General features: G+C 46.7%; 1 protein-coding gene across 12 annotated transcripts in view; it reads left to right on the top strand.

Moving 5' to 3' along the window:
* ACACB (acetyl-CoA carboxylase beta) overlaps positions 1-23,361 on the top strand; it is a 114,040-nt gene that overhangs the window by 22,429 nt on the left and 68,250 nt on the right. For 10 of the 12 annotated variants that reach the window (XM_066260351.1, XM_066260354.1, XM_066260355.1 and 7 more), the window contains 2 exons: positions 2,276-2,907; positions 22,395-22,527. In XM_066260351.1, coding sequence (XP_066116448.1) covers positions 2,285-2,907; positions 22,395-22,527 — 756 coding nt within the window. In that variant the 5' untranslated portion in view covers positions 2,276-2,284. Of the gene's footprint in view, positions 1-2,275; positions 2,908-13,754; positions 14,016-22,394; positions 22,528-23,361 lie in introns of those variants that run through there. The other 2 variants (XM_066260362.1, XM_066260363.1) reach the window with 1 other exon arrangement.

The raw sequence follows: 23,361 nt of genomic DNA on the forward strand, positions 1-23,361 counted from the left end.
ATGGTGGTGGGGAAAGCGGGCACTCTTGTCTTATTCTTGATCTTAGGGGGAAATCATCCAGTCTCTCACTATTGAGTATATATTAGGTTTTCGTAAATGTGCATTATTACATTGATGTTCCTTTCTATTCCTAGTTTTCTGAGTTTTAATCATGAAAAGGTGCTGGATTTTGTCAAATGCTTTTCTGTGTCAGTTGAGTCCTTTGTTCTATTAATATGGTTTGTTACATTGATTGATGTTGAACCATCCTGGACTGACCCTTTCTTTTTTTTTTTTTTTTTTTTTTTTGGTATTTTTCTGAAGTTGGGAACGGGGAGGCAGTCAGACAGACTCCCGCATGCGCCCGACCAGGATCCACCCGGCATGCCCACCAGGAGGCATTGCTCTGTTGTGACCAGAGCCATTCTAGCGCCTGAGGCAGAGGCCATAGAGCCATCCTCAGTGCCCGGGCCAACTTTGCTCCAATGGAGCCTTGGCTGCGGGAGGGGAAGAGAGAGACAGAGAGGAAGGAGGGGGGGGGTGGAGAAGCAGATGGGCGCTTCTCCTGTGTGCCCTGGCCGGGAATCGAACCCAGGACTCCTGCACGCCAGGCCGCCGCTCTACCACTGAGTCAAACGGCCAGGGCCTGACCCTTTCTTTTAAATAAAAACTTGATAACCTTAAAAAAAAACCCTTCTAACCCTGTGTATTACCTGGAAGGTACCCTTGACAACAACATTTTGGCAAATTCTGCTGCCCAAAATGTACAAGAAGTATGCAGGCCATGTAGTTCTGGGAAATCTTGAGAACTTTTCTGCTTCCCATAGGAATGTTGTGTTGACACTGAAAGAGGAAAAAAAAACCTTTTAGATACTAAATTGATATGTGTAAGCTTTGTAATCTATTTTCAAATGCTTTAGTCATAGAACTGAGGAAAATGGTGGTTCTGAAATTTCAACATGTTCAGGTTGTGTTTTTGTTAGCTTTTTTATTTTTAATTTTTTAAAATTTATTTATTGATTTTAGAGTGAGGAAGGAAGAGAGAGAGTAAGAGACAGATACATCAAACTGTTCCTGTATGTACCCTGACCAGGGACTGAACCCGCAACCTCTGCATATTAGAACTATGCTCTCTAATCAACTGAGCTATCTGGCCAGGGCTTTTGTTAGCTTTCTAAACAATATTTCCTTCAAATAATAATTATCTACCCATTAGTAGGGCAAAGTTAGTGTGGAAGGAAGAGGCATGGGTTAGAAATCAGAATATCTGAATTAATGCATTCAACACAATGAATGCTTGTCCATCATTCAGCTCTCTCGCTATACTGGGCACTGTTCTAGATGCTGGAACAGAACAGACAGGCTCACCTTGGTCTTGTTGACCTTTCCTTCTGTTTGTGAGCACACCCTACGTCAGGTGCACTAGTGCTATGAAGAAAATAAGGCAAGGTGGTACCTTTCTTCTTTCCACGTTGATGATTATGATAATAATAATGATGATGGTGATGATGATAGTGACGAAGATGATGATGACTAAGGTGACAGTCCCTTTATATCTGCAAGTTAGAATACAGTGAAGAGTCCCTTTTTAGGTAACAGCTTTATTGAGATATCATTCACGCACCATATGACTCACTCATATGAAGTGTACAAGCCAGTGGTATTTAGTATATCCACAGAATTGTGCAACCATCACTACCCTCAATTTCAGGACATTTTCATTGCTTCAGACACCTTGTGTCCTCTAGCTATCACCCCAATCCCACTAACCCTAGGCAACCACACTTCTGTCTTTATGAATTTGCCTATTCTGGGTATATCATCTACATGGATCATAGTATGTATCAGCGTTTAATTCTTTTATTTTTTATGGCTAATAATATCCCATTGTATGGGTGGACCACATTTTGTTTATCCATTCATCAGTTCATGGACATTTGAATTGTTTCTGCTTTTTGGATATTATGATACCGTAACAGAGCCCTTTAGCCTACATGATCTCATGGAGTTTTCTCTCGCATGCATGTTTATGATTTACGGTGAGCATGTGTTAACGTACCTAAATTAGAGGTGAGATGCACAGATTCAGAGGGGTTAAGGAGTGTAGCCAGGAACCCAGCTGGTGGTGGCCAGAAGCCGGGAGGAGGACCCGCTTCCACTCTGCCCAGCACGTCTCCCCTTCGGCTCTCTTGGCTGAATATATAGACCTCATTTGTCTCTCACCCCACTGGCTCCTTTAAGAGAGAAAGAACTTGATAACACAGACCCTAAAGTATCTCTTCTTTTCTCCTTACAGGTTTTCTGAATGGTCTTGCTTCTTTTCCTATCTTGTCTGATATTCTTTTCCTGGTTAAAAATCTGGGGGAAAATGACGGACTCCCAGCCAATCACCAAGACTAAACCGGAGGCAAGCTTCATTGCGAGCCAGGAGCCCCTCCCGGCGTCCGACAGCTCAGAGGAGCCACTGCAGAGCAATGGGGACAGCAGCTCTCTGCCGAAGAGTTCTAACCAGGCTGAGCCAGCCTCCCACAAAGGTCCCAAAGATGCCTGTCAGCGAAGAGCCTCCCGGCCACCCCCACATCGGAATCCCCCCAGAAGTCCCCTTCCCTCCCGCGATGCCTCCCCAGCCAGTGGGACAAGAACCCAAGGCTTGGAGGTCCCAGATACCAATGGCCTATCCTTGCCAGGCAGATCCCAGGCCCGGGCCAGACCCCTCTCCAAAGAAGATGAGAAGCAGGAGCACATTAAGAGGCAGCTGATGACTAATTTCATCCTGGGCTCCTTTGACGACAACTCCTCTGATGAAGACCCTGGCACTGCCTCGTTCCGGGACTCTTCCCGCAAGGGCAGCCGGGCCAGCCTGGGCACCCTGTCCCTGGAGGCTGCTCGGATTGCAGGTGGCTCCGAGTCCCCCATCCCCACTATAAGGTAATGTGCCCTTTGTCCTCATAACTGGGAAGGAGGTACAGAGTTAGGGAGGGGTCTGCACCCTTCCCTGCTTCGTCAAGCCATCCACACTGATGCCAACATTTCCAGGGGAGCTGTGTGAAAAGCAGGAGACATTATCCTTCCTTCCTTTCTTCCTTTTAGAATCATTTTTTAAACTGCCGCATGTCCAGGAAACACTTTCTAGCCCATCTCAGCCTAGTAAGGGAAGATGACCTTGCATGTAACTAGTTATAATTTAGGCCAATGAGCTAAGTCTGGTGAGTGCCACAAGGGATGATGGGAGCCTGGAGGACAGGAAAGTGTCCCTGCCTCCTATATCGACATTCATTTATTTGTTCATTTCTCCATTCATTTATTCAACAGGTAGCTAACAACAGAAAAGTAGGCCTTCTCCTAGGGCCTCAAAAGGAGAAAATCAATTACTGTACCATATATTGTCCATCTGATTGTTAAAAACAAATAGCTATAGGTCTATCACAGGTAGGACTGTCCCAGGGGTGCAGGTGGTAGCTTTATTGGGGGAGGGGTGTTGTTTTGTTATCAGCTTGCCACCTCCATTCCCAAATTCCAAATGGGATACAGTAGACTCAGGTAGATAACTCAGGAACTGTAGGAGAGCAGAGACAAGAGGCACCAGGGAGGACTCTGCCCCCTTCCAGGGTCCCTTTCTCCTTCCGGTTTGCCTTCCCTGGGGTGGGGTGGGATCTCACTGGCTGTGCTTTCAGGCAGTCCTTGTAGATGCTCTACCAAAATGAGAAAACCCTGGGTGAGGAGATGGGCTCTTCCCAAGTTCCCAGTGAGCTTAATTTTAAGCCTGGTTACTGGAAGAAAGAAAGAGAAATTAAAAAGAAAATGTGCATGTTTCCTATGCTGATGATCTCCAAGGGAAGACTATTTTGAGCTTCTGGAAAGGTTACAGGAAGAAAAGGCTTCAGCATATGGTACAAAGAGCACCTGGTTCAACCCTGGCTCTGCCAGCCCTGATATTTTCGTTGCATAGAAATTTAGCATTGTAAGTAATTCATTTATTGTGCCTTGTTCCTAGCAAAGCATGGAGGCAAGGAGCAGAGGGATCTTGTTTTTTTTAATAAATTGGAGGCACCAAACGTTGAGATGAATGTACATATAGGGTAGTGTTGGGTGCAGGGAGGACTGATGTGCTGTGTGACCTTGTGTAGATCTCTTACCTTCTCTGTGCCTCCAATTCCTCATCTGTAGTGTGAGGAGGCTGGACCAGCCCCCTGAGGTATGAGCCCTGGTCACAAAGCTTACTGAATACACAGTTCTTTTGTCTCCAGTCCATGTGCTTTTCAGAGCTGGGAAATTTAGAATCTTCGCCCCTGGGGGCAACTAGGCTAGTTCTGCTGGTGCTGCCCAAGGTTCTGGTATTTCCGTGAGGAACATTTCCAGTCCCCACTGGAGGGGAACCACATGTATTCCTTGTTTCTGACTAGTGATCATCCCATGTGGAAGTATCTTTGGGGAGTCAAGGTTTAGACACTCGTTCTAGTGCTGGTGACTGCAGGGGATGGTGGCATGAAAAAAAAGATGTCAAAACCCATGTTCCAGCCGGTTGGAAACAATGCCTCAAAATGAGGCTGCGTACTGCTATCTGGTTGCAGAGTTTTCTCCTTGGTATTCTGGCATCTTCGCGGACCCCAGTAGTCTGGTATTTGGCGGTCCTCTGTTGACCCTTCTGCTCATGCCACTGGTAGGGCCTTGGGCTGTCTCTCTGAAGTGGTGTTCAGGGGGACTCCCAACACTTCCCCCCAAAGGAATGTTGCTTTGTGAAGGGCCACAGCTGGACTATTCTCTTATAGAGAGTAGTGATGCGTTTTCCTGGGTGCCCCCCAGGTCAGATGCTCCAGCCGGTTTCATATGTGGGTCATCGAGTTTGGGGGTGGGCAGGCTGGCATGCTGCTTGCCTGCCACCAGCTGGAGCATCGAGGAAATGAAGCCTGTCACGGAAGGCCAACATGGTGACAGAGTCCCTGTTAGTTCCAGGAAGTTCCCTTTATTATGTTTTTTCCTGGTAAGCTGCTCAGTGGTCTGCACACTCAGGCAAACCTCCTGACCATTTGGACTCAGTTTCTGCAAAATGGAAACAGAAAGTAGGGGCTTGGACTAGTCCTTCTAGCCTGGCTCCAACTCCTTCCCTATTTCTCAGACAGAAAGCAAAGGCCTGGAGAGTTTATTCTAGGGCTCTGTGCTCACATGGAAACCACAGCAAAGAAGGATCTGTGGATCTTCCCTACCCCCTGCCACATACACACACAATTTCCTCCAGAGCCACTTGGTCTCTGTGCCACTTGAAGGTCACCTTGTGGTCCACCTGGGTCTTTTCCCGCCAGGCCACCAACTGGGAGACTAGCAAGGCCATGGATAGAAAATGCACATGTGTAATGTCTGGGGAAAGCTCTTTTTTTTTCCATTGATTTGAGAGAAAGAAGCACCAACTCGTTTCACTTAGTTGCTCCATTTAGTTGTGCACTCATTGATTGCTTCTTGCACGTGCCCTGACTGGGAGTCAAACCCACGACCTCTGGGGCGCTGGGTTGCCGCTATCCACTGTGCAACCTGGCCAGGGCTGGGGTGGCGGTCAGGGAGCTCTTTTTGAAGCAGTCTGCAAAGGGAGGGCCCTTGTTCTTCCTGCTGTGCCCTCCCCATCTCAGCCCCGTGAGCTGAGACGCTCCCTTTTCTTCTTTGCGTCCTAGACCTCCCACCAGGGCCTGCTCTGTGGCCTTGACCTGTGCGGGCACACGGCGGCGTGCGCACTCGGTTGAGTGCTCTGTTGTCACCATCCTGAGAGTCTTAATAAGTTTTGAGCAAGGAGCTCTACGTTTGGCCCTGGGCCCTGTAAATTCCAGTCCTGTCCAATCCCCCAGCTTTTGTTTATCAAAGTCCCCGCCTCCCAGGGTCTTCCCCATCTCCCCCACCCACCTGTAAAGTATTCCTGTTGTGCCCCTAGTTTCTACATCCATCACTCTGATGTGTTGTTTTCACAACACTCCTTGAGATTATGTCGACAGTTTCCTTACTTGTTTAGATGTTACTGTCTCCTGCATGCTCCATGAACACAGGGGTCTCCGCTTTCCCCACTACCTAGCCTCGTGTGGACTCACAGCTGCCTTTGGATAAATACTTGACAAACGCAGGAATGAAATGAGCAACTCAAACCTGTAAAAGACAGAATTCTGTATTTCTGGGACATGCAGAACACATGGTGCACGAACGAGTCTGGGAATGGACCAGTGAATGGATGGATGCTTGAAGGAACAAATGAATAGACATTTTGTTGTTGCTCTTTAGCAGAAGTAGAATATTTGTTTTCTTAAATTTTTTTTTTTTTTTGCCTAAATATTATAATTTTGAGAACTAGTTCTGGGGTTAAACTCCAATTTTGACTTTACTTCTGCTTTTAATATAGGTATGTAATCCCTCCCCCACCCCCTTCTATTTTCCCAGCTGACAAGAGCTGGCTAAAATTGTAGATCCAGTGACTTTGTGCTGTCCAGGTCTCCCCTGCCTGCCACCACCCTGGTCTCTCCCCTTTTTTTGGTTCATCTCAGGCCAGAGGTTGGAACTTGGCCTTTCTTTGTACTTGGAAACAGTCCCTGAGGGTTGGAATTCCCATGCAACCCTCAGAAATAGAGGTGATGAAAACATAACATGACGTGGCAAAATAGATGCTTACATACTGTGAAGTGAAGGTTGCAGGGTTGTCCCATTTCTTTAACAAGCAGCAGTGTGGCTAGCGCACCATGTACCTGGGAGGAGATACCATGTCCAAAGCTGCCTCTTACCAGCTTGTTACCCTAATAATGCTGCCCTGTGGGGTGCATGTGTGGACCGAGTGGGATGGGATGGGTTCAGGATTGCGCAACTCAGTCCTGAAACTTAAAAGTTACGAAACTCAAGTTCATGAGTTGGCAGTGAACACATTTAACAGCAAACTGGCCTGAAATAGTTGTGGAGTTATTTATAGTGTTCAACCCATTTTATGTGAATGTTTGTGTCTTCTGCTGCTGAAATGTTAACGTGAAAATGTGTAACTACAGTTTTACCTTCCTAAAATAATTTCCCAATTCCGAAGTCCATAGAGGCCCCGGGAGTTCCAGAAAAAGGGCTGTGGACGTGTGTATGTAGTGTGCTTAGAGCAGTCTTGGCACATGTTAAGCACACACAAAATGCTTGTGCTTAATAAATGGGTGTGGCGGGAAAGAAGGGAAGGATTGGCTTCAAATTGTTAATAGTCATTGTCTTTACGTGGTACGATTATTAGTAATTTAAATTTTCTTCTGTGTTTTTTAACTTTCTGCTGTAAATATGGTTATAACATGTTTTAACAATGTTTAATTATAAAACATAAAAGATACTAGGGGGGAAAAGTGAACCAGTTCTCTCACTTTCTAGATAAGAAGCTGAGGCTTGGAGAGGTTCAGGGGTCTGTCCAAGGTTTCCCAGCAAGATTGCCATAGGCCCAGAGCGCCATTTGAACCCAGACCCTCAGCAGATGGGGGACTGAAAACTCCCAATATTGATATTACCGCCTAATCTGGGCTCCAGCGAAGGCACCTCCATCCTCCTTCTGATGTATTCTTTCCATTAGTAGAAGAGTCAGGTGCCAGGACAATTTATCAAGGTGCCAGGACAATTTATCAAGGGACCACTCAGCTGTGTGATCTTGGGGCCATTACCTACCCTCTCTGGGCCAGACTGGATGCTCTGAGGTCCTTTGTGGCTCTGAAACTCTTTGTTTATACTTCTTTGAGTGTGGAGGGAGAGGTGGGGGCTGAGACATGGGGGAAAGGGAGCAGCTGGAAATTGGAAAAAGCTTGCTAATTAAAAAAAATTATTTATTGATTTTAGCGAGAGAGGAAGGGAGAGAAAGAGCGACAGGAACATTGAACTGTTCCTATATGTGCCCTGACCAGGGATCTAACTGGCAACCTCTGCACTTCAGGACGATGCTTGAACCAACTGAGCTATCCAACCAGGGCAAAAAAGCTTGTTAATTTATAATCATTTTCTCCTTTGCCAATTACTATAGAGAGCCTGGGTTCCAGGCCAGTTCAAGGACAAGCTAAGAGATGAAATGGTCAAGCAGAGAAACTAAGGTTTTGTCTCCTCCATTTATTGACTTGGGGGCATTGATTGCAGCCCTGCTGGGTGGGTGCCAGGCACTGCAGATGGCGTTCTGGTCACATAGATGGGGAGGCCTGGCCTCTGCCCTTAGGGGAGGAGAGGATAGGGCTGAGAGGTGACGAGCCCAGAGCATCTCCCTTCATAGATGGGGAGTGGAGTGGCTAAGACTACTCCCGCTGGAGGCCAGCTGACTGAGGACTGGCCTGCTGACTCCTCCACTCAGCCATCGTGGGACCTGGGGCTAAGCTGTCACCTTTCGGTGCCTTAGCATCTTCTGAAACGAGGCTACAGTGGCACCTGCCTCACAAGGCCAGTGTCAGGCTCAGTTGAGTTGCTCTGAGCACAGCACTTAAAGCAGCACCCACCGTGCAGTCATTGCCATTAAGCGCAAAGCCCAATGTCATAGTAAGGGCCCAGGACCCGCAGTTACACACGTCTGGATTCAAATCTCAGAGCAGTCTCATGACTTCTCTGAGCTGCAGCTTCCTTCTCTGTTGAAGCAGGATAGTACTAGGTCGACCTTGGAAGTGTGTTGCGATCACACAGGAAGAAGCGCTGGGAGTGGATGGCCCCGGGCTGCCTCGGTTGCCATCTGCTCAATGGGCATCTCCCTAAATTCTTGCCTGTGACCATGTCTGTTCCCAAGCCCCGCCAGGCCTATACTTGTAAGGTATGGCAATTTGTGTTCATGAAGGAGGAAGAGGGTTTGAAAAAGCAGGTGAAGTGTCTCTGATACAGAATAAAATACAAACCAGCACACAGGCACTGGGTCTTTTCTCTGCCATTTCCCAAAATGCTCATTTCCACTCTGGGAGGAGTGAGTTTGAGAGGTTTAGCAACACACACCTCAGATCCTAGGAAGGTGAGTGAGGGTCTGTAGGGTGTGGTATGAAGGAGGCACCCCTGCCAGGGAGTGAAGGCACACTGGAAAGCAAACTGTCACCTGGGGCCTTGCATCACCCTCCCTGTCCCGGATAGCATCCTGCATGGGCTGTAGTCAATACCTCCCCAGCCCTGTCCTGTTCATGGTCGCCATCCACACCTATTCTCATCAGTTCCGAGTAGGGGGAAGCTCATAAAACTTTATACTCTCTGTAAATATTTTCATTTGTCTCTAAATGAAATGCAACAAATCTTTCTATAATGTCTTTATTCATTTATTGATTTAGGAAGGGTCCCACAGATCCCCATTTTCTTTCTCCCCCCCCCCCATTTTCTTTCTTAAAAAATTTTATTTATTGATGCCTGACCTGTGTTGGCACAGTGGATAAAGTGTTGATCTGGAATGCTGAGGTTGCCAGTTTGAAACCCTGGGTTTGTCTGGTCAAGGCACATATGAGAAGCAACTGCAAGTTGATGCTTCCTGCTCCTTCCCCACACCTTTCTCTCTCTCAAATCAGTAAATAAAACCTTTTTAAAAAATTTTAATGATTGATTTAAGAGAGAGAGAGATAGAGAGAGAAAGAAAGAAACACCTGTCTGTTTCTTTGTGTGCCCTGACCGGGGATCAAACCCAGCAACCTCTGCATATTGGGACGATGCTCTGATCAACAGAGCTATCTGGCCAGGGCTTATTATTATTATTATTTTATTTTTAGAGAGAGAGAGGGAGACAGAGAGAAACATCAATTTGTTTTACTTATTTATGCATTCATTGCTTGAGTCTTATATGTGCCTTGACTAGGGGTTGAACCTGCAACCTTGGCATATTGGGACAACACTCTAACCCACTGAGCTACCTGGTTAGGATTCCCATTTTTAAATCTCTTTAGCTCCTAAGATGTTTTCTGGGAGCCAGGGATAAAGGGGATCCCTGTCTTTTGGTGGTTTTATTTGTGAGATGAATATTGAGGCCCATTGGAGCTTGGCTATTAATACAGGGTACGGAGTGACTAACCATCTCATTTTCCCTTCCCCTTAAGCATCAGCAACATGTTTTAGAAAAAATTTTTACTTCTGCTCTATACTTACTGAATATTTCTCTCGCCATATATTGAAAGGGGTTATTTTTTAATTAATTACTATTTATGGATTGATTTTAGAGAGAGGAAGGGGGGATAGAGAGAGAGAGGGAGAGAGAGAGAGAGAGAGAGAGAGAGAGAAACATCAATTTGTTGTTCCACTTAGTTATGCATTCATTGGTTGTTTCTGATCAGGGATAGAACCTGCAAACTTGGTGTATCAGTACATAGCTCTAGCTAACTATCCTAATCGGCCAGGCTGAAGTGAATTTTCTTATTTTATTTTATTTTTGTATTTTTCTGAAGTGAGAAGCAGGGAGGCAGAGAGACAGACTCCCCTACATAAACCCGACCAGGATCCACCTGGCGTGCCCACCAGGGGCGATGCTCTGCCCTTCTGGGCCGTTGCAACCCTAGACATTCTAGCTCCTGAGGCGGAGGCCATGGACCCATTCTCAGTGCCTGGGCCAACTTTGCTCCAATGGAGCCTTGGCTGTGGGAAGGGAAGAGAGAGACAGAGAGGAAGGAGAGGAAGGGTGGAGAAGCAGATGGGTGCTTCTCCTGTGTGCCCTGGCTGGGAATCGAACCCGGAACTTCCCTATGCCGGACTGACACTCTACCACTGAGCCAACCATCCAGAGCCAATCTTATTTTATCTTTTAACAAAATCATATTACATGTCAATGGTTTTACAGAAGAGGAGGTAGAGAGAAGGGCTTTGATCAGGGTCACACAGTGAGTAGGAACAGGCCTGGGGTCAATCATTGCTCATGTCTTTCCGCCATGCCATTGGCCACTTGCATGTTCATTTTCTTGTTGATTGTTTGGGTGTGCTATCTCTGACCTGAGTTTTTCCTCTGCAATACCAACAAGTTAAATATAGCCTCTGACAAACCTGAGGAGATGGGCGTACAGCACGAATTTGCAAGTACAGCCAAGTTTGAACTATTTCATTGCAAATCACAAGTATTGATGTTTGTATTAATGGTGGTGTTGGCATAGGGGTGTGTATTAGTCTTTTCCTTCTTATCATCTATTCCCTAATTATTCAGGCAGAGCCTGACCTGTGGTGGCATAGTGAATAAAGCGTCAATCACTGAGGTTGCCAGTTGGAAACCCTGAGCTTCCCTGGTCAAGGCACATATGGGTGTTGATGCTTCCTGCACCTTCCCCCTTCTCTCTCTCTCTCTCTCCTCTCTCTAAAATGAATAAATAAAATCTAAAAAAATAAAATAAAATAATGCAGGCAGGAACCCAAGTCATTATCACTCTAATGACATGCAAAGCCTAGCCATGAAGTCCCTTTCTTTTTCTTTTTCTTTTTTTACAGGGACAGCGAGAGAGTCAGAGAGAGGGATAGACAGACAGGAATGGAGAGAGATGAGAAGCATCAATCATCAGTTTTTTGTTGCGACACCTTAGTTGTTCATTGATTGCTTTCTCATATGTGCCTTGACCATGGGCCTTCAGCAGACCGAGTAACCCCTTGCTCGAGCCAGAGACCTTGGGTCCAAGCTGGTGAGCTTTTTGCTCAGGCTAGATGAACCCGCGCTCAAGCTGGCAACCTCAGAGTCTCAAACCTGGGTCCTTCCGCATCCCAGTATGACGCTCTATCCACTGCACCACCGCCTGGTCAGGCATGAAGTCCCTTTCATTTATTATTTATTTATTTATTTATTTATTTATTTATTTATTTATTTATTACAGAGACAGAGTCAGAGAGAGGGATAGACAGGGGCAGACAGACAGGAATGGAGAGAGATGAGAAGCATCAATCATTAGTTTTTCATTGCGCATTGCAACACCTTAGTTTTTCATTGATTGCTTTCTCATATGTGCCTTGACCATGGGCCTTCAGCAGACCGAGTAACTCCTTGCTGGAGCCAGCTACCTTGGGTTCAAGCTGGTGGGCTTTTCCTCAAACCAGATGAGCCCGCACTCAAGCTGGCGACCTCGGGGTCCCGAACCCTGGTCCTCTGCATCCCAGCCCGACGCTTTATCCACTGCGCCACTGCCTGGTCAGGCTGAAGTCCCTTTCTTGAGAGCCCTGAGTAAAACTGTGTTTTAGGGTGTATGAGCAGAGAAGTTAAAATAGCCACACAGTGTTCAACGATGGTTGGGGTTTTGTCAATAGAGAGTAAAAGTTTACAGCAATGCATGTAAACTGGAGAGAGTTCTCTCCTGTGTGATCCTGACTTTGGGTAGAGTAGGGTGTTTTGAAATACTGCCATTTCCTGGTTTTGTTTTTCCTATTTTAAGGTGGTTACATTTAAATTTGGGTCATTGAGGAACAAATACTTTTTTATTTATTTATTTTATTTTTTTACAGGGGCAGAGAGAGAGAGTCAGAGAGAGGGATAGATAAGGACAGACAGACAGGAACGGAGAGAGATGAGAAGCATCAATCATCAGTTTTTCATTGCGACACCTTAGTTGTTCATTGATTGCTTTCTCATATGTGCCTTGACCATGGGTCTTCAGCAGACCAAGTAACCCCTTGCTCAAGCCAGCAACCTTGGGTCCAAGCTGGTGAGCTTTTTGCACAAGCCAGATGAGCCTGCACTCAAGCTGGCGACCTTGGGGTCTCGAACCTGGGTCTTCCGCATCCCAGTCCAACGGTCTATCCACTGTGCCACCGCCTGGTCAGGCGAGGAACAAATACTTTTTGATTTTGGTTGGAAACATAAAATAAAAAAATCAGCCTCAGGTGGGTTTCTTTATTGGAGAGACTGAGGCAAGGCCACAAAGAACATTCTAGATACTCTGAAGAACTGAGAATTTTGTTCACCTGTTTTATTTTTTTAACCTATTCTTGAAATGTTATTTAATATATGGTTAAAGCACTACTAACCATTACCTTTAGGCAGGGCTGCTAATACAACTCCAAAGTGAGGCCCCTGATCCTTTTCTGGTCATGTAGATGGCGCCCCCTGGAGGTGTGGCCCTGGCTATGTCTTGGAAGGGAATCATTTACAAACACATTATATTTTTTTTGTTTGCTATGAGCAGACTACATTTATTATTATTGCAGTGTTTTGAATCTTTTTGATTTGTTGAGAAGCATTCATTCCTTCATTCTGCCTGGGTTCAAGTCACCAAGTGTCACCTTGGGCAACATACATCCCTGCATTATGAGAATGAAAACAATAAAGATTGCTGCTAGGGTTAAATGAGACAAAGCACACAAAAAAGCACTAGTAAATGTTCGTATTACCAGAAAGAAGCTTATTTAGGGTCACAGGTTGTCTGGGGTCTTCCCGGTCTAGGAGGCCCTCACTTTAGAAGGAGACCCCGGTGGTAAAAGAGGTCACTAGGGGAGGCGGGGGCATGGAGCAAACATGTACGTGGAAGTAGGGGTGAAGGAATAAGCAAAAGCAGGAACTTGGAAGCCAAAAGTTGACTTCTGGGGCTTTCACCAGGCACCGTGTTGACAGTTGACTCACATTTCAAATAACCCACATTTTCCACCACTTCCCTATTGTATGTGAATTCAAGCGCATATGTTTGCGAGTATTTTGTAGCTGCCAATCTGGAGGCAAGTAGCCAAGACGTCTTTTTTCACCGGCAGCTGTAGCGGGGCGCCCAAGGTCAGCTGCGGCTCCGCCATTGGAGGGTCAAGTGGGCGGGACCGTCCTGAGAGGCGGGGTCTGATTGGGGCGGGGGTAAGGGCGGGGCCTGGGTTGGCGCGTCCGCCCCTGACTCTTGCGCGCAGGAGGCATTTCGGGATGGAGGAAGCGCAACGCCGAGTTGGGCGCTTGCAGGCTGCTGCACAACTCGGCCTGAGAGGCCCTCTAGGACCGCTCCTCCGCCTTCTGGTCGCGACCTGGGTGCCCCGCTGGGGCCCGGGCCCCGGGTCTGCTTCAGGAGGTTAGGGGGACGCAATGCTCTGCGTCCCAGCAGGAACCCGGTGGGATTGGCCGGCGGGACGGTCATCATGAGCCCTGCCAAATGCAAGTTCTATTTCCCTGATGGCAAAGTAAAGTAAGTAAGCCTGCAGTTTTAATGAACGTGAAGTTAACTTTTACAAACTTATGCAGCACTTTCCCTACTTCCCGCTTGTCCCACGTGAAGTCAAGCTCTTAACACCACCCCCTCTTCGCCGTCTCCACCCAGAGAAATGCAGGCTTCAGTTTGGCGGCTTGGGAGATGGAGGCCGCCCTTCTAAGATACTAAGCTGGCCTTGGCGGAGGTCGGATTTGACAGTGATGTTGATTGGAGGAGGTCGCTCAGGAGCACACAGGTGCCTCAAGGTTGACCGGTTGGTGGGGGCCACTGTTCCCTCCTCTTCCTCCCCTTAGCCTTGATAAAGATGATGGTTGTGGAAAGCAGGTGTCTTTGAAACCTAGTGAAGACCGGGGTGCATCAAAGAGCCACCTGAGTAGGCATCATATTTATTTTTCTGAGCAGGTTAGTGTAAGCATTTCTATGCATTGAGTTCCTCTTAGCCACTCCTGCTAGATTTCTTTCTTTTTCTTCATTTTTTTGCATTTAAAAAAATTACCAAAGTGGTGTTATGTTTGTTATCGAAAATCCAGACAATTCTAGATAAGCAGAAAGGAGAAACAAAAATCACCCATACCCCCCCCCTCCACCGCCATGATGTTTTTTAACAGTTGCTGTGTATCCATCAATACAGCCTCCCCCCCCCCCCCGCAGGTGTTTTAATATATGAACTTGAAGCATACAGAACATATTCACTCTTAACTTGCTTTTTCTCTTGACATTAACTATTCTACCACTGGCTCAGCTGACTGTGCCCCGCAGCCTAATTTTGTACAGTTTGCAAGTTAAGCATGGGTTTTAACTTTCAGGTGGTTAAAAAAAATATCAGAAGAGGAATGCGATTTGTACTATTTGCTGATATGTAAACCATACATGAAATTTAACTTCCGGTGTCCACAAATAAAGTTTTATTGGAACACAGCCATGCTCATCGTTTATATATTGTCTATGGCTGCTTTCAAACTTCAGGGGCAGAGTTAAGTAAGTAGTGGTACAAAGACTGGGTTATCAAATCTAGAGTATATACTATCTGGTCCTTTACAGAAAATATTTGTCAACCTTTGTTCTACATCATGCTTTTTACTGGGTTTATAGATTCTTTTAGAATGCTTAAGAAACATGACCTATGCCTTCGAGGAACTTGAACCAAGGTGGGAGGGAACTGGGTGTTTTCTCAGTAATTCAAATTCAAGGCCTGCGTGGTGCAACAGTAATAACTGATATCATTCCTGTGTGCTTTCGCCTTGTAGGCGTGCTCGCATACCACCTTTTAACCACCACCAGGGGGCGCTAAGTGGGTGCTGCTGTCATCCCATTTTATAGACCAGTTAACTGAAGGTCTCCGTGTCAAGTGAGAACATAACCCAGATTCATGCTCAGTCTGTTGCCCAATGGATCTTTTTAGGTAGCCAGTTTCTGCTTCATTAAGAGTACAGCTTCAAAAATAAGAGTCCTTTCCTAATGTTGGGCTAGTCAAAAGGTTAAAGAAGTTGGCTGAAAACTAGTTACTGCAGCTCATGAGCTTGCCAGGGAGTGAGTAGGAGCTGGAAGGAACTCACTGGTTGTTATAATTCCTCTGATGGAGCATTCAGAAAAGGCGATAGCTATGTCCCTGACATGTGGTCAACCTGCCAGCAGGGAGGCTGACCTTGTAGTTGTTTGGTCCTTCTTGAGAGGAGACTAATGGAGTGTTCAGTTCCCTCCCAGGAACGCTCAGGGTGTGTCTGAGCAAAGGGCCTGCAGGGGGCAGGGAGCACCGGTTTGGATCTTTCTTATGCGCTGAGTCTTTTATTGAGCCTGGAGGTCACATTTCTTCCACATTTGGAGCCCTGATTTAACTCCTCTGGCAATAACACCCAAGCAGGCCACAGGGCTACACAGAATATTACTTTCCTGATCTATAAAGTTGTTTACTTCAAAAATTTGACATATAATTGTTGAATCAGACTTAATTGTCCACTTTAATTTTTTTTGTTGATTGATTGATTTTAGACAAGGAGGGGAGGAAGAGGGAGAGGGAAGCATTCATTTGTTGTTCCACTTAGTTGTACATTCATTGGTCCCTTCCCATATGTGCTCTGACTGGGAATCGAACCTGCAACCTTGGTGTTTTGGAATGACACTCCAACCAACTGAGCTGACCAGCCAGAGCCTGTATATTTTTTATCCATTAAAAATACCTTTCATAAACCACTTTAATCCAAAAGAATAAACTTGTGAGAAATTGGAACTGTACCTGCAAATTCAGGTCGTGTCATCACCATATTTATAATAATATGAAGATGCTTTATTAGGTCATGGCATGCTCCCTCTCTTAGCTTAAGAGTTGCTAAAAAGATGGAGTTAGCCCCACTCTGCCACTGAGCTGTGTGATATTGAGCAAGTGCCATCAACCCTTTGAACCTCAGTTTCCTCATCTGTCAGTGGTGCTCATTCTAACAGGCCTTCCCAGGGTTTGTGAGATTGCCCGGGCTGGGACCCAGCACTGTGCCTGATGCCCAGCACCTGGAGCTGCTGGCATTAAGTGCAATCTTAGGTCAGCACAGACATTTGCACAGCCAGTAGCAGTAAAGTAACGACAGTACTGTAGGGAAAGAGGTCTGTGGAGTTAAGAGGCCTTTGGGATCCTGTCCCGAAGGCTAGGCCATCTACTAAGGAGCCAGGACTAATAGAAAGGCAAGGTCCCAAATGCTGACCAGCAGCCCTCTGAGTGCAGAGAATGGAGAAAGGCACTGTGAATGAATGGGATGAAATAAACTTGGTGAAAGAAAGGCTGAAGAATCTTGTCTTCAGTGAGGCCCACAATGCCCTGTGTTGAATGACATCACTACTGTGGGACTCCTGGTCAGAACCAAGGCCAGCAGTCAGTGTCGAAATGCTGGTTGTGGATCTATCTGTGGTTCTCCCCCTGCCTGTATATCAGAATTTCCTGGAGGTACTTTTGAAAAATGTAAATGCCTGGGGGCCTCCCAACCCTTACCCCCAGGCATGCTAGTGAGTTAGTCCAGGTCGGGCCTGGGCATCAGTATTTTTTTAAAGCTTTTCATATGATGGGGAATATACAGTCAGGACTGAAAACCACTGCCTAACTTGAAGTTGGCAAACTTTTCATAAAGGGCCAGACAGTAAATATTTTCAGCTTTGTGGCCGTATGATTTGTGTCACAACCGCTCGGTTCTGCTGTTTCCTGCACCTGCAGCCATAGATCCTAGGCAACCAAATGGGCCTGACAGTATTCCAATCACCCTTTATTTATGGACAATGAAATTTGAATTTCATATAATTTTCACGCGTCACAAAGTACAATTCTTTGTCAAACATTTTAAAAATGTAAAAACCATTATTCGCATGTGGGAGGTACAAAAGCAGATGGTAGACTGGATGTAGCCCTTGGGTCTTAGGTAGGCTGACCCCTGGCCTACCTAAAGTGGCAGTCCCAGGAGGTGCCAAGGGGAACTGGTGGCCTGAGACATTTTCATGGGTCCATTGATCTGGTAGCCCAAAGATGCGTTCAGAGTTATCCGCCCCTGTACTGGGCTATGCCGTGTCCTTTCTTGTGTGGTGATAATAGTAAGCCCTCCACTTCTGTTAGCTCATCACTTCTCTATTGTATAAAAGAAAAGGGAGTGCCTGACCTGTGGTAGCGCAGTGGATAAAGTGTTGACCTGGAATGCTGAGGTTGCCTGTTCAAAACCCCGGGCTTGCCCGGTTAAGGCACATATGGGAGTTGATGCTTCCTACTCCTCTCCCCCTTCTCTCTCTTTCTCTCCTCTCTAAAATGAATAAATAAAGTCTTTTAAAACATGAAAGAAAAGGGAGGTAAGGGATTCTGAGACTGGTCGATGTCAGGGCCCTAAGATGATGGCTCTATACTGGGCCTTTTATAATGGCTCCCCTATAGAGAAACCTCAGCTAAAGCCTTTTACTGCAGACCATGTCCAGTGCTTAACCCTGGACACATGCACAGCGAAGCAGATAATATATAAATATATTCATTCATTTATTTTTTCACTTGCTTATGCGTCCATTGGTCAGCCCTTGCAATGTGCCCTGACTGGGCAGCCTTGACACAGGGGGACGATGCTCTGATCAATCAAGCTACCAGCCAGGGCAATACCATAAGTATTGCTAAATAGTTTCATTGCCTGAGGGAGCTGAGACACAGACTATTGAAGCAACTTTCCCAAGATTGCGCAGGTCATAAATAGTAGGTTCCAGACTCCAAGCCTAGGAGGTTTCTCAGCTTCAGACCACTGCATTTTGCAGCCTTATAATTCTTTGTGGTGGGGGCTGCCCTGTGCTTTGCAAGATGTTGAGTGACATCCTTGCCTCTACCCTCTAGTCAGTAGCAGCCCCTCAACTTGTGAACTCTGCATTACACATAGTACCTTGCAAATGTAAGTGGTTGTTTTTTAAAGTCCAGAGAATAGCTTTCTGCCTCAAAATTAGATTCTGAGGGTCAGATTGAGTCACACTGGAAGCCCAGCTCTTTTGCTTGCCAGCTGTGTGACTTGAGGTCAGTGGGCTTCTCTGAACCTTGGTTTCTTCATCATGAGCAGGAGATCATGGCTTCCTCTGCACAGGGCTGTGGGAATCAGTGAGAAGTCCCCTGGACTTGATCTGCAGTGATGCCGGAGAATGTTGTTCCCTCCCTCCCCATGTCATTGTCCCTGGTCTTGTGCCTCACTCAGCAGCTGACTGTGTTTGGTGTTTTGGCTGACAGCTCTGTTGCATAGTTGATTGCACCTGAAGCCTTTTCCAAAGTCACCATGGAATATTTCACCCTCCACACCAGCCGAAGGTCAGCCCTCCAGAGCCAATGTTGGTTGGCCTCCGACTTTGTCCAAAACAAATAAAAATAGCCACCAGGCTGGAGACAGGGCCTTAAAAAAGCCACTGTGGCAGCATGTGTGTGTTCACTTGCCTCTGTCACTGTGACGGGTGTGTGACCCACCTGACAGAAGGGCTTGGTCACCAGTTTGGAAATCAAAATGGTGGTCATGACAGGTTTTCCCCAAGCCAAGGTTTTAAAGAAAAAGAAAGATAGAAACTCATCAACCCTGGGGGAACAGGAGGGGAGATGAGCAACATTTTAGAAGTTGAAGAGCAGATGAATAAGTGGTTACTGGTTATTTGGTTGAAAGACTCCCAGATCCCTTCGCCTGCTCCTTGTAGCTGGGGGCTGCCCACTTCTACTCCCATAGAAGGCAGGAGGCTATTCTTTGAGAGGGAAAGGCAGAAGGTCTTGTGATTGGAGACTGACGGGCACACTAGAGGGTGTGCAAGCCTATATTCCTTGCATGAGAAGACAGGTCTCTGTAGGTACTGAGTCCTGAAACCTGCCCTGTCCCCCAGACCTGTCCCAATAGCTTCCCCTTCTTCCCCACCCAGGCTCCTGGTCAACCTTTCTTTCCTGCAGAAGACCCAGAGACTTCTCCCAGGGAAGATGGACCAGTGAGGGAGGATGACTCTACAGATAACATGGGGTTTCCCAGAACACAGCTCTCCCAGATCACCCTGCGTTGAGCTTAGGGTCCACTGGCCTTATCACCTCCTTTAGTCTCTGCTTCTGGTCATGAAGAAGTAACTAAGGCTTACTAAACATTTGGGGACAGTTTCTACCATGGAAGGCAGGCCCAAACAAACAGAGGGACACAGAAAACTCGGAAGACGCAGAAATCACACTAGGAGAAGAGAAGTTGAAAACGCAGTCAGTAATACTCCCATGAATGTTGGAGAGGACGTCACACACAGGATGCACAAAAAGGAACATCTGCAGACCAAAAACAGGCTCTTAGATGTTAAAAATATGGTAGCAGTAGGCCCTGGCCGGTTGGCTCAGCGGTAGAGCGTCGGCCTGGCGTGCGGGGGCCCCAGGTTCGATTCCCAGCCAGGGCACATAGGAGAAGCGCCCATTTGCTTCTCCACTCCCCCTCCTTCCTCTCTGTCTCTCTCTTCCCCTCCTGCAGCCAAGGCTCCATTGGAGCAAAGATGGCCCGGGCGCTGGGGATGGCTCCTTGGCCTCTGCCCCAGGCTCTAGAGTGGCTCTGGTCGTGGCAGAGCGACGCCCCGGAGGGGCAGAGCATTGCCCCCTGGTGGGCGTGCCGGGTGGATCCCGGTCGGGCGCATGCGGGAGTCTGTCTGACTGTCTCTCCCCGTTTCCAGCTTCAGAAAAAAAATACAAAAAAAAAAAAAATATGGTAGCAGTAGTGAAAAAGTCTCCTGAGCAGTTAGAAAAGGCAGAAGGAATTGCTCAGAAAGTAAAAGAAAGGGGATAGAAAATAAAGGGAAAAATACATCAACTGGTGGGCCAGTCCAGTAATTTCAACATCCAAGTAATAGGACTTCTAAAAAGGATAGAGAAAGAGGAGGCAGGGAAATCACTAAGGAAATATTTGAAGGCAAATTCCTGGATGTGAGTTTCTACATTGAAGGAACCTAACAGATCCCCTGCCTCATTGATGGAAGCAGACTTATATTTGAGCATATCCCCTGGGAAATTGTGAATACAGAGGACAGAGAAGTTACTATAAGCTTCTGGATATGAAAAAACAGGTCACCCACAAAGGACCAAGGGCCAGAATGACTCTGATTCTAGAATCCTTGGAAGCCACAACACAATGGCACAAGGCTTCCAAAATTCTAAAGGAGAAGGTTTTCCCTCCTAGAATTCTACACATGGCCAAACAGTGGGGTCAAATGTGAGGACAGAAGACAGATCTAGAACATACATGGCTGCAAAATGTTTACTGCCCTGAACATCTCTTCTTAGAAAGCCACTAAAGGATGTCTTCCAATGAAACAAGAGAGAAAACCAAAGAAGAGCCACACAGTGGGAGACAGGAAACAGAGATCCAACATAGAATCAAAGGAACCTCTAGGGTGACAGTGACAAGGGAGCCCAGAGCAGCCAGGAGAGGACAGGCATGTCAGGGGCATCAGGTGCCCTACCATTGTACCCTCCTTTTAACCAGATGAAACTACTAGAGGATATGCCCTAGCAAAACAAGAGAGTTCACCAAGAGAGAGGGAGCCACATGGTCTCCCAAATTGGGGACCAAATCCCAAGGAAAGGCAAAGGGAATTTAAGGATGTTGACCAAGGAGGTCCCAGAATGACAGTTGTGTCGGGAGTCTAGAGAACAGCCAGTTCAGGTGAAAGGAGAGCAGAGGCTTCCAGGAAAGATGTCACCAATTGAAAAACAATGGAGAGGATCAATTATCTCACGTGTAGGGGAGCCTACGAGAAAGAATGGGATGAACTAGTCTTCTGGGTTGATGCTCTATCCAGTGCATCACCACCAGTCATGCTCTATTATTTTCATTATACATTTTTTTTGTTTTCAGTTTTAAAATTTGGATACACACATATGAAAAGTGCATGAAAATTATCAGTACTATTATTGTTTTAATTTATTGATTGATTTTAGAGGAAGGGAGAGAGAGAGAAACATTGATTTATTGTTCCACTTAGTTGTGCATTCATTGGTTGCTTCTTTTTTTTTTTTTTTTTTTTTTGGTATTTTTCTGAAGTTGGAAACGGGGAGTCAGACAGACTCCTGCATGTGCCTGACGAGGATCCACCTGGCATGCCCACCAGGGGGCGATGCTCTGCCCATCTGGGGCATTGCTCTGTTGCAACCAGAGCCATTCTAGCGCCTGAGGCAGAGGCCATAGAGCCATCCTCAGCGCCCGGGCCAACTTTGCTCCAATGGAGCCTTGGCTGGGGGAGGGGAAGAGAGAGACAGAGAGGAAGGAGAGGGGGAGGGGTGGAGAAGCAGATGAGCGCTTCTCCGTGTGCCCTGGCTGGGAATCGAACCCGGGACTCCTGCACGCCAGGCCGATGCTCTACCACTGAGTCAACCGGCCAGGCCCATTGGTTGCTTCTTATATGTGCCCTGACTGGGGATCGAACCTGCAAGTGTGGTACATCGGGACAACACTCTAACCAATTGAGCTACCTGGCCAGGGGTATCACTACTATTTAACATGTCTAAAGTTTTAGAATGTGTGACTTCCTCCCTGATCATAAACTTCCATCTGTTATAAGTTTTTTAGTATTGAGTTTCTAAATTATAGGCAGATAAACTAAAAATCAATATAAGATTAAAAATGTAAACATACAGCTTGAAGCAGGTCAGGGGATCACTCCTGCTTTATTCATGTGTCTGCCTCTTCTGGAGTCCTCCTTGTGATATGAATGCTTCAGGGTCCCCAGAGAGTAACCACAAAGCAGCAGGTTCTGATGGGCTTCAGCTTCTCTCTGTGGACATTGATTTTTTAGATGCTGGGCACCCGACTTTCTCCCTGACGTGCCAGACTCCCTTGCTCATGCATGCCTGTCCAATTCCCTCTACAGGCCCAGCATGTCTGGACTCCACCTGGTGAAGAGGGGCCGAGAACAAAAGAAGATGGACCTGCACAGAGACTTCACCGTGGCTTCCCCGGCCGAGTTTGTCACGCGCTTTGGAGGGGATCGCGTCATTGAGAAGGTACAGATGGGGTCCCAGGGCTCTGGGAGAGGCCAGGTAGGGTGGGGTGGGAGAACCAGCTTCAGACTGAGTTCTCACGCTGCAGAGAAAGGGTGAGTGAGGGCCATGAGCTTTTCACAGTTACGACAGCGTGGAACAGCAGGTACATAACCCCCGAGCAATATCAGGAGGCTTTGCAAAGGATCCTGATGTGACTTCATGCTTTCTAGGTTATTGGGAGGGAAGCATAAAACCCAGCCTTCTCTTCCCGAGGTTGACAGCTCCTTAGAGGAGAGGAGACCCCTCTACTAGAATGATAACCCATAAACTATTGAAAAGAAGCAGCTAAAATTTGCCATTTTTGAAAGTGGAGAAAGAATGTTGCACCTGAGCCCGGAGCTCTGGGGTTCTGTCTGCTATGGCCACTCATGGGATACGGCATCTGGGCTCAGTTTCCTCTGTAAAATAGAGGCAATCACATCCCAAATCTCTAATGAGATTTGTCTTTCAGGGCTGTTGTGAAGAGTCAGCGATGTAAGAGCCTTAAAATACATGGGTGGGCAAAAGTAGGTTAACAATAATAATAAATAATAATACAAGAATAAACTGTATTTCATGTCTCACACTGTAAACCTACTTTTTCCCATATCGTATGTAAGTCAGAGCTTTGAAGCCATGCACCTGATTTTTTAAGGAATTGTCCAGTGCCACACAGCAAGGTCATGATACAAACAAGTATTGAAAGCAGGGCCTCTTCTGTTGCTCTGTACCTCTGGGACGGCCAGCAGCACTGCCTTTCCTCCTTATCAAGTCTGGGCCCTTTAACTTTCAGGATGCAGAAACAGTTATGGTGAA

This window comes from Saccopteryx bilineata, chromosome 2, assembly GCF_036850765.1.
Source record: "Saccopteryx bilineata isolate mSacBil1 chromosome 2, mSacBil1_pri_phased_curated, whole genome shotgun sequence".
Lineage (NCBI taxonomy): Eukaryota > Metazoa > Chordata > Mammalia > Chiroptera > Emballonuridae > Saccopteryx > Saccopteryx bilineata.